Here is an 11,359-nt window from a genome sequence, read left to right as displayed (position 1 = left end):
AAGGAACGAACAACCCCCCCCCCACACACACACGCACAAAATCTTGTTCTCCGTTTTCTACCCAAAATGGCACTAAATGTCGTTACCGTTTCTAATAAAAACAGTTCTTATGAATCAATTCTTACTCTGACTTTACTGGTAATGTACACTATGCCATGAAAGTAAATTTTGTGGGTGGTTGGTGGGTGCTATGACATGGTTTGCTCCTTCATTCCTATCACGAAGTGACTATTCGGACTCCATTCTGATTAAACAAAAATTTCATTCGGACTCTGAATGGAGTCCAGCATGACGTCACTTCCGACCCTTGCTCCTAAATATGTCCAGCATTTATGAAAACAATTTCGACAATAATGATAGCAATCGAGACATGAGCTTTAATATTCAGGTACTAGATCTATCTAAACTGGCCTTCCCAGCACCATTAGTATGAACAGAACAACCAAGTTGAGTAGATCTTGCCGGGGGCAAAGTTAAAAATGTTGACCCATGAGATCGCGCACTCTCGGCTTGCTTGGGGGAAGAGGGGTTGGGAAAATGCCAAGGCGGTCGATTTTGTGCCATGTGGGAAAAAAATTAATTTCGGAAAAAAAAATTAATTTCAGAAAAACTATAACACACAACAACATGAAATTTAACATGTGTAAAAGGCAAATGGTGATGGAAGTAATAATGATGCTGTAGTGATGGTGGAAGTAATGATGATGCTGTAGTGGTGGTGAAAGTAATAATGATGCTGTTGACTGGTAGTGGTGCCCGGGGCTGGTTACCGTGTATGTAGACCCTGGACCCTGAGTAGGGGAATCACGTGGCCTAGAGTTTAAGGTGTTCGCCTCTCTTTCAAAGGTCCTGGATTCGAATCCGGTTAGCGACCGAAACATTTTCTTCTCTAAAATTGCCTCCTTTCACCTCCTTTCCTGCTATCTAGCAATGTTCTGTCTTCTGCTTTCGTCTCCTCTTTCTACCCCCATCCCCTCATCTCCTTTGCCCCCTCCTCTGGGTTCCTGACTCTTCCTGCAGCCTTTCTACTGCTACTCCTTGGCTCCTTCTTACTGCTGTCTTTCAGCCACACTCCTGATCTTCTGGTAAGAAAGATCTCTACACCTAGCTTTCTCGGACAAGGGCGAAAAATCTCCGGGGCTCCATGTGCAAGTTGCGTACGTTTAAAGATTCCTTGGTGGTCTATAATCGATACGAGTAGGCTTCGGCCGCCACCCGGGCCTAATTCAAAATTTTCTATCAACTGAAAATATTAGGTGTGTCCCGCGCGCATATATGACCTTATGCAGTTGCGAGAGTCGTAAAACACTTACAAAAAAAAAAGACCCAGAGTTGTCGGTTGCTGTGTACGTAGACACTGCCATTGGGCAATGAGAGTACAGTCTTTTGATTTTTGACACAGTTTCACAGTCCTGGTATTTATAAGTAATTCTAGTTCCAATTCTAGTTTTATCTAAAATCCCCTGACGACAGTTCTATTATGTAACATTCTACTCACCTACTCACTAGCCGAGTCCGAATACATAAAGCGTTTCTTTTGGGACCCGAGTCCGAAAAGATAAAACCCATTTTGGGACTCGAGTCCGAATAGAGGTGGCCTTCCTAGTAAACGTCTATCGTCCTTATCTCTCCTCTTTTTTATTGTTGGTGTTTCTTTTTGTGCAAGTGCCGTAAGACTCTTTACCACTGTCTTCCTTCTCCCTCCTCCTTTTTTGTGTTTGTTACTCTCTTGTAACACCTCTAATCTTCGGCACTTATATGACCTTATTGTGTTGTAAGTGCCGTAAAACTCTTGCTAAAACTTAAACTGAACTAAACTCTTTGCTAAAACTAAATGACCTTATTGTGTTGCAAGTAACGTAAAACCCCAACTAAAGGTAAACCTTAGGTTGGAAGGTGGGGAGGGGGGGTATTAATTCTCATCTGCGCTGCTGAAAAAGTGTGCAAACTGCGAACATGAGGGTGTCGTAGTTGGTTGTGGTCTATTATGTAAAAGGTAACCCACCCCCACCCCAGCCCCCTTTGTTTTTCCCTGAAATGGATTTTAACATATTTCGAACGAAATGTAAATGTACAGTTTTCAAAAAGAGCAAAATCGATTTTTATTCTATTTTTAATACCTCTGACAATTGGACTTTCAGGGTTATTAAAGAAATAGATTCTTTTTTTAAAAATCGAAACAAATAGTCTCTGTTATGGCTACCGTTTCCGTCGTCATAGAGATGCAAGTCAGCGTCTTTCATAGTATTATAGCTCCATTCAATTTGTCTTTGTTTTACGGGACTGGTTTTAGTGATGATTAATTAATGTGTTCGAAAATGAAATGTGGGTGGTGGGCAGGAGCTCTGGTGAGGTCTGCTCCTTTTTTGCTATCGGACATCTATAGACCTTATCTCTCCTTCTTTTTTGTGTGTTTGTTTATCACTAGTAACATCTCTAGTCATCATCATCATCATTATCATCATCATCATCATCATCATCATCATCATCATCATCATCATCAGCATCATCATCATCATCATCATCACCTTCAGTGCCAGATCTGCGATAAACATCGGCGATCATGGTTCTCCATTTATTCCTTTGCTCGGATGCTCTGAAAAAAGCTACATTATCCTGATCTGTCCCCGTCTCCCGTCTGTTTAGGCTCTTACTCCTTGTAGCCTGTGCTTGGTCTACCCCTGCTTCGTTTGCCCATATCCCATCTCCTCATTTTTTGTGTTTGTAACTCCTTTTTAACACCTCTAATCCTCGGCTCCCATTATGTCTTCATTGTGTTGCAAGTGCAGTAAAACTGTTACTAAAACTAAACGGAACCTGATTTCATGAATTGGCCTTTCAAAACAGGTTTCCTAACTAATGGGGACACATAAAGTGGTTTTTTTCTTCTTTTTCTTTCTTTCTTTCTGTTTCTGTTTTCTTTCTTTCTTTTCTGTTTTCCCCTTTCTTTCTTTGTATTTCTGTTTTCTATGTTTTCCCTTGCCATTGCCAATAAAACATACTAAGCGAAAAATTTATAAAACGTAAGTAAGTATTTTTTCATAGTTTATTTATTGTTTGCGCATTCATGGCTTAATTCAGAATCTGGTGATAAAGACGCAGTATACGATAATTGTACAATGAGTTGGTGAACGGGAAGAGGGTGAAAGAGGTTGGGGGGGGGGGGGGGATATCACAATGGCGAGAGAAAGCTCAGATCGGGTGTGTGTCTTTTTTTTTTTCTTTTTTTTTTGGGCGCTGGCATTTACAAAACGTGTCTAGAGAAAAGCAAAGGTACCGGTGTCTGTGGTGTAGCGGTAGGGAACTTGGCTGTCGCACGCAGGAGGTCCGACCCAAGTTCGATTCCCCGATTGGGGAGAAATTAATTATTTATCGAGTATCTCGGTCTTTCTGCTGGGATGTTCCATCCCTCTAATGCCGGGTTGGCCCTGACAGGCGCCCGCCTCCTAAATTATCTAAATTGTGTCGATGGGAGCGTGAAATCACCGACATTAAAAAAAGACGGAAAACAGTGCAAAGGTCTGTTTTATGGATAAATAAGTTGATTTGGCATGAAGGAGAAGAGACTTTCATTCTTCAGAGATTCGATATATAATATATGCATATGTCAGACACCCACGCACATAGTTATAATATATACGCATGCATATTCACACCTTGCCTCTCACTCTCTCCATCCCAGCCCCCCCTCTCTCTCTTTCTCTCTCTCTCTCTCTCTCTCTCTCTCTCTCTCTCTCTCTCCATAATACTAACAACATATCCCTCACACACATTCTCCTTGAGCAAAACACATTCGTATAAAGATGAGTACACAAAAAGGCCCTATTGTGATCAATAACTTTGCAGGGTCATGCGGCTTGTAGCAGGCGATTTGCCTACCTAAACCTGCTTAATGTGTGTATGATGTATAAGTACACCATAGACATAGATAAAAAAAAATTAATATTTTAAGCATTTCAATAGTGCAAATACCAGCTCGACAGCAGCTCTGTGCGCTTTATAATCGGTAATAATATCATTACCTCAGAAGACCTGATAGCATTCTGAAACAATAGCAACTTCCTGGGGAGCACACGGCGCATACAGATTTATAGGTGCCGGGTTCGTTTAGGTCTACCGCGCTACGGCGATCTTCCTTAATTAAGTCCCGCTCAATCGACCGCCGTCTGCTGGGATACGACACGCTTAATTTTGCCTAAGAAGTCCCTCCCGATTGGCCCCGGTAACGACAGCGCAGGGGGCATTTAGATCAATGGTGGTAGCATTTACAAGTGGTCCACGTGGGTGTGGAGATTGCTTCATGTTGTGGTGTCGCTAAGATCAAAGTGTTTTGCGGTGGTAAAGTTTATGATTGACAAATAAGTGGCTACAGCAATTGACCGGACGGGACTATTTTCAAGAAGTCAAGGGAGGGGGAGGGGGTGCCACCCCCCCCTACCTTAATCCCCCTCCCAAACTCACGCTCTCGCCGCCCCCGGGCCCCCCCCCCACTCTGAAAGAAAAAAAAAACGACAACCGCTAACATATGTTTAATATGGATAGCCAGTGACTGTCCCAAGGCCGCGGTAGAACCTCGCCTAAACCTCTTATCGGACTGCTCCGGTGGTAGACCTTCAACCAAAACCGGAAACATCACGGTAGACCTTCCACTAATCTAGCATCCTGTTATATAGTGTGCTTTTTGTTGCTCTTTGGTCTCCCTCCGCCTGTTCAGTTTGCACGGTGGGTGGGGGTGCGAGATCTGTCACATCGTCTTTCGGAGACACGCGCTACTTTATGATTGCATATATACGAATGTTTAAAAACACATTCTAGTCACACAGCCAGCAGTGCGAGGAACCAACCCTATCTGGTCAAGTAGCCAGGGTGGTGAAAACCGTCGCACATAAGGAGACATACTTTCATTGTTCAGCTCTACGCCGTGGCGCACGAAAGGCGTGAGTTCGGTTCCCAATTCGAAGGGTAAGGGTGGGGGATGGCTCTACTTTGTCGAGTATCTCCGTCTTTGTTCAAGATTGCTGTAGTAGACCGGCGTCTGTGGTGTAGCGGTTATGCGCTCTCATTCTCACGCAGGAGACTGGAGTTCGATGTCCGACTGGGAAAAATTTTTATCCAGTGTCTCTGTCTTTCTGCAGAGGTGTTGTTTCCTTTTTAGCCCGGGTTGGCCCCGACAGGCAGGGTCGGAAGCCCACCTCCGAAGTTATTTAAATTTTAAGGATAGGGGTGTGAAACAATTACGATCACCTCCCTGTCGCAAGTTTGTTGGAGGTTGCTATTGGTAGGTCTTAGATGTTTCCAACCCAAGTTCTGCGTTATTTATTTGTCTTTTTATACTTTTCACGCCTCTACCTCCTCCTCGTTTACTCCACCTCCTAATATTCTTTCTTTTTCGTCTCCTCCTTCTCCTCCTTCTTTTTCTTCTCGTAATGTTCTTTCTTTCTTGTCCTCTCCTCCCTTTCCTTCTCCTCGTAATATTTTATCCATTTCATCCTTTCCCCCTCTTGCTCCTAACATTCTCTCCATCTCGCCCACTCCTTTAGCTCTCCCTTCGAATATTCTCTCCTTCTTGTCCTCTCCTACTCCTATAATCCTCCCCTTCTTCTCCCTTTCCCTTTCCCTCTCCCTCTCCCTCTCCGTCTCCTCCTCCTCCTCCTCCGCGAACATCTCGGTGTGCACGTCGTTGGAGTCCTCCCCGGAGGGTTGTGGCGTGCGCCGCTTGAGAATGGCCGCGGTCATGTTCTCCAACACGGCCAGACCCGCTCCCACGGCCTTCTTCCCGCGGCCACGACCGCCACGGCAGCAGCTGGAGAGCAGCACGTGCTTCCTCCACAGGGCGTTGATGCGGTGGTGCAGCAGGGCGTAGATGAGCGGGTTGCTGGCCGTGTGCGACCAGGAGACGTAGAGAACCACCGTGAAGATCGTTGGGCTCACCCTCTCCAGGCACGGGTCCGTCACGGAGATCACCAGCAGCGGGACGTAGGTCAACGCGAAGTTGGCGATGATCGCCATGATCATCTTGACCACCTGCGCGTGGCGCCGCCTCCCCCGCCAAGTGTTGGCCGCCTCCAGCACAGACGTGGCCGTCTTCCTGTGCGAGCGGTACTGCACCCAGAAGATGGCCGGGTAGCAGTAGCAGCACTCTACCACCATCATCACGATCACCAGCACGGCCAACACCGACCGAATCCCGGTAAGGCCGTCGGGGTTCAGCAGCGTGCAGTAGCCGCGGTACGGCTCGAACCCGAACTCGTCCCACACCTGGGCGAGCGGCAGGCTGTAGGCGGCCAGGCCCAGGACCCAGGGGAAAATGAGGATGAGGAAGAGGTTGCGGCGCCGGTTCCGGCCCAGGATGTCCCGGTCGGTGACGTGGTGCACCACGATCAGGTACTGGCTCAGCGTCACGTTGAACAGGATCAGCACCTCCGCCGTGATGGCCACGTACACCACGTACCCGAACAGCTGGGGAAGAGCCGCAGAGAAATTTAAAATACATTCAGTAATTATTTAAATGATTTAGAAATAATGAATAATAAATAAAATTATAAATAAATGAAATATATGTAAATAAATATAAGATAATAAATGAATAAGACATAAATCAAATGATAAATTAATAAATAAAATGATAAAAGAATGTATTTAAATAAATAAATAAATAGATAGTAATCGCAGAGGAATACAAGTAATTGTAGACATTTGCCCTTTTGGTAAAAGTAACTTTAAACCCCATATTTGGAACTCTCTTTCCTTAGTAAGCAAGTCTTCTTTCATTCATTGTCGAGTTCGTGCCTTGTCTTACAAAAACTAGATAAAGTGGGCTGTAACATTCATCGACAGAATAGAGTATATTATAGCCTCTATGCTGGACATAGCCGAATAAATCGGAGGAGGGGGGAGGGAATAAAGGTGTGTTTGGTGGGGAAGGCGAGTGAGAAGCTGGCATATTAGGAAGAAAAGAAATCATTACAAATTATAAAGTTACGTACCATAGATGAGATAAGGACGATAGATGTTTGATAGTAGGAAGGCTGTGTTGTGAGTGGTAAGTTTTTGTATACTATAACACCGCGCGCCGATCCAAGTTTTCCGTTGTTTGTCAATTTTGACCCAGCTTGGGAGGGGTCTGTTCGTAATGTGAACTGAAGCCGCCATTAATCAACCCAATCCGTTATGCAATAAGCTGCCAGTATTAAGTAACATGAGAGTGTTTAGAGGGACGTTTACCCGGATACACGTACAATACACATACCTCGACCAGTGCGGGTGGTTGGAGGGCGCCACTGGTAGGTTTTACTTCTTTACTTTCCCTCTGTTGTGTCTGTGTGTCTGTTTCTCTGTTTCTCAGCGCTAAACGACCGTAATTGTATCAATGTGCTTCTCTTTTACTCAAACAAAACAAACAAGCAAGCTTTCTCTCTCTCTCTCTGGGGGGCGTTTTCCCTCTCTATGCCGGAGCCCTCATTTGGTACCAAACCTACATTTGACATATTATATATTTAGGTCACTAAATTGGTCTCTAAACCAAAACAAATAAACCTGTTTTTGGTAGTTCTTAATCTAATAAAAAATACTCACGATAAATGAGGCCTGCTTATTGCCGAAAATTATTATAACGTCGAAGTCGTCGTAAAGGAATGTGCCCAACCCGCACCCAGCGGCTCACCGGTACAGCTGTTCCGACTGCAAGCTGCTGTGAGCGGCTCGCCAAAGATAATAAATAAATAATAAATAGCTACTTTAGATCCGTACCTTGCAGACGATGTCTCCGTAGATCCACCCGTCGCTCATGGTGTTGAGCGCGATCATGGGCAGGGCTATCGTGGTGCTCACCAGGTTGGCCAGACACAGGTTCAGGATGAGCATCATGGCAGGCGAGCGCGTGCACAGGCCCTCCTTGCAGATGAGGTAGGCGGAGACGAGGTTTCCCGTGGTGCCCAGGAGTGCGAGCGCCGAGGCGCAGACGGCGTGCACCACACGCAGGTCGTGGGAGAGCTGGAAGTCTGGTGCGGACCCCGTGCCGGTGGTGCTGCTGGTGGTGTTGTTGTGGTTGTTGTTTGTGCACATGGTTCGTTGGTTGGTTGGTGGGTTGGTTAGTTGTTTGGTTTGCTTGCTTGCTTGATTGATTGATTGGTTTATTGATTGATTGTCTTTGTCTCTGTCTGTGAGTGTCTATACTTCTCTCTCTCTTTATCTATCTATCTATCTATCTATCTATCTATCTATCTATCTATCTATCTATCTATCTATCTATCTATCTATCTATCTATCTATCTATCTATCTATCCCTGTTTGTGTGTGTGCGTGCGCGCGTGTGTGTGTGTGTATGTGTGTGTGTGTGTGTGTGTGTGTGTGTGTGTGTGTGTGTGTGTGTGTGTGTGTGTGTGTGTGTGTGTGTGTGTGTGTTTGGGCGTAAAGCGTCGTTTTTATTTCCTGGGGTTAGGGTTAGGGTTGTTTGGGAGCTCGTGGGCGGGGTCTAAGGGCCCGTCGACACCGTTTGTGAGATTGTGGGCGTGGCTTATGGTGCCATGTGCGTGTTTTGCTGATCAGAGACAGAGTTTGCGAGCTCGTGCGCGGGGTTTGCGAGGTCAGGGCAAAGACTGAATTGTACGATCCTTGCCGAAGTCTGTAGACCTGAGCACTTGAATAGCAGGCTGACGGAATAGAATACTATGATGTAAGCTGCAGATTTTGCCTGTGGAAAAGAAGAAAAAAATTAGGCACTCTTTTTTTAATCTGCTGCATTACTTCAAATAAAAAGAACATAAAGCATATATATTTATTTATCGAAAGGAATGAAAAAAATCATCCGAAGCTGTTTCAGTAGGATTTATTCTTAAAGTACCCCAACAAGAATGGAAAACTCATCCGGAGAATTTTCAGAAGTGTTTAATGCTTAAAATATATCGCAAGAAAAAAAATAACATAAAAACAAGTTGCTACGGTAGTATTCATGCTGTGGGGCATAGACTAACATTGAGCAAATTAATAAGACTAAAAGGCGTCGATCTGGAACAAAAGAAAAGAAAAAAAAGAAGAAAGAATTAAATAATGGAAGAGTCTAGGTCAGCATCTGAGGGCAGAAATCTCAAACATTTTTCTATGCCTGATTTTTTACACGCGCCCTTTTTGCTGTTAGTTTGGGGGGGGGGGGTTATTAGGGGTTTTTTTTTAAGCAAAAGTAATACACAGTCATAGAGCTTTTTGAACTAACTGGGGTTATTTCATTTGGGTTGTTTTTTTCTTTGGGTATGTTTGTTTGTTTCTTTCTTCCAGCTGCAAGTCTAATGAAAAGTCAATCGTAAAATTAGTGGGCTTCCGCGTGTTGGCTTTGACGTTGTCATTTCACGCTTTGGCTGGCGTATTATTATACCAGAAACTATCTGATTCTACTGATGAACCCGGCAGTGTACGGGGAGGTCTTTCCTGAGTTGATCGAATTTCTGTACCGTTTTTAGCCTGTGGTCTGGCCGCTTTTTTAAAATTCTTCATTTACCGTCGATAGCAACGTTGCTCTTTTTTCCCCCGTGTCTTTTTTTCCTCCATGTCTTTTTCTCCCTGCCCGTTTATTGTCATAATATTATATTCTACGTGGACATCTGCCAAGTAAAATTTGATATAATGTTTTTGAACGTACTGCGTATTGGGTGTTTTTAGAAGATGGTGATGTGCAGTGTAAGTGGTATATTATTATTATTATTGTTATTATTATTATTATTGTTATTATTATTATTATTTTTGTTGTTGTTATTATTATTATTATTATTAAGTGCGATGTGTGTGTGTGTGTGTGTGTGTGTGTGTGTGTGTGTGTGTGTGTCCGGGGGGGGGTTGCCTTTTGTGCTCGTTCTTTGCCCTTCACTACCAGGATTGTGACGATATTTGTACCGTATCAGCACGTTGTCGTGGGTGGTTGGAGGGCTCCACTGGTGGGTCCTACTTCTTTGGAGGGCTCCACTGGTGGGTCCTACTTCTTTACTATCGCTTTCTTGTTTCTGTCTGTCTGTGCGGGTGGTTGGCGGGTGCTCTGGTGTGGTTTGCTCCTTCTTTCCAATCAAACATCTATCGTCTTGATCTCTCCTACTTCTTTTCTGTGTTTGCTACCCTCTCGTAACGCCTCTAATCTTCGGCACTTATATGACCTTGTCGTGTTGCAAGTGCCGTAAAACTTTAACTAAAACTAAACTGTCTGTCTGTGTGTCTGTCTTACCTTTCCCCAGCACTACATGACCGGTAATGTGTCGATGTCCTTCTCGTTACTCAAACAACCCAAACAAAGCGCGTTGTCATGAGTGACGTGTTAGGTTGTTTGTGTGGTTTGCCCATACCGTTTCTTTGTTGTTGATGTTTTGTTGTTTAGTTGGGTTGATGGGTTTGTTTTTTCTCCTCATGCTTATCTTGATCCTAATCTGATCGTGGTTTCATGTGTCTGTTATCGCGCTAACAAACCAAACGCTCGCAGCAATAACTATTATTGCAGCTCAGATGGAGTTGATTGAGAATGCCCGTTTTTCATGCGGTTGGGTTTCTTGATCTGTGGCGTTCTTAGAGCGTAGATTATATTGCCTCGTCTCAAGTGACCCAGACTACTGCACATTAATTTTGGAAGTGAGTATTCCCAGTGACACTGGGGATAGGTACAGAAACTATTCCCAGTAACAACGGAACTCTTTTTCATAGAAAAATCAGAAGTCTTTGCACTGTTGACTCTCTTCTCTCTTCAGTTCAGTACTTTTGTTCTCTTTTCTTACTTACTGCTTAGACTTGACCATGGTATAGATCTAGATCTAGATCTAGAACTAGAAGGAAGAAGAATCGGGAAGGATTTCTACCTGTCCTTTACCGTGGTCTCCAAAATCCGTATGTAGACCTAGACCTACATCTACACGTACATTTAAATTACGACTGAATAACAAGCAAGCATAGAATGACCATTCCTTTTCTTAAACAAATTCTTCCACTCATACCAGAATCTATTTTAGTTTAGATAGATCTAAAATCTAGATCTACATTAGATACAGTCTAGTCTAGTATTTAGTAACCCATCACCATCGTACCCATGTACATCAGTGTGGGAACAATAGATCTAATGGGCCTGTCTGTTCTCAGTGTCACTGAGAATAGTTTCTGGGCTTTTTCCCAGAGTCGCTGGGAATAGTGCTTTCCTTTTCCGTTAGTCTCCGACCGTTCCACCAGAAGTCGATGTCTTTCGTGTTGTGTTCAGTTCTTCACCCCCACCCCCAGAACTTCCTGCCCCACACACTTCCGCACTTACTGATCACACACTATGTTCCCCCCTCTTTCTCTCTCTCAACACGTACACAAACACACACATACATCAACACACACACACATCAACACA

The 11,359-nt window shown here is 44.2% G+C and overlaps 2 protein-coding genes across 2 annotated transcripts in view; one reads left to right on the top strand and one right to left on the bottom strand.

The window, feature by feature from the left end:
• The window catches only part of LOC101863599, a gene marked incomplete in the record, with an annotated part of 85,375 nt that overhangs the window by 22,507 nt on the left and 51,509 nt on the right, over positions 1-11,359 (top strand).
• On the bottom strand, positions 4,506-8,185 carry LOC101862430 (allatostatin-A receptor). The gene is made up of 2 exons (XM_005103662.2): positions 7,750-8,185; positions 4,506-6,459 (listed from the first exon to the last, which is right to left on the bottom strand). Exons 1-2 carry the CDS (start codon positions 8,062-8,064, stop codon positions 5,338-5,340), a joined length of 1,437 nt encoding a protein of 478 aa, XP_005103719.1. The 5' UTR covers positions 8,065-8,185; the 3' UTR covers positions 4,506-5,337.

The sequence above is a fragment of the Aplysia californica genome, unplaced genomic scaffold (assembly GCF_000002075.1).
Source record: "Aplysia californica isolate F4 #8 unplaced genomic scaffold, AplCal3.0 scaffold00385, whole genome shotgun sequence".
Taxonomy (NCBI): domain Eukaryota; kingdom Metazoa; phylum Mollusca; class Gastropoda; order Aplysiida; family Aplysiidae; genus Aplysia; species Aplysia californica.
Note: the sequence above shows the minus strand (reverse complement) of the source record. Positions and strands in the feature narration are given on the sequence as shown.

Bases quoted from the DNA above. Each gene is read 5' to 3' on its own strand.
- LOC101862430 (XM_005103662.2), bottom strand. From the start codon at position 8,064: ATGTGCACAAACAACAACCACAACAACACCACCAGCAGCACCACCGGC. The intron at 6,460-7,749 runs GTACGGATCTAA...GCTCTTCCCCAG, and splicing joins ACGGAGACATCGTCTGCAAG to CTGTTCGGGTACGTGGTGTA.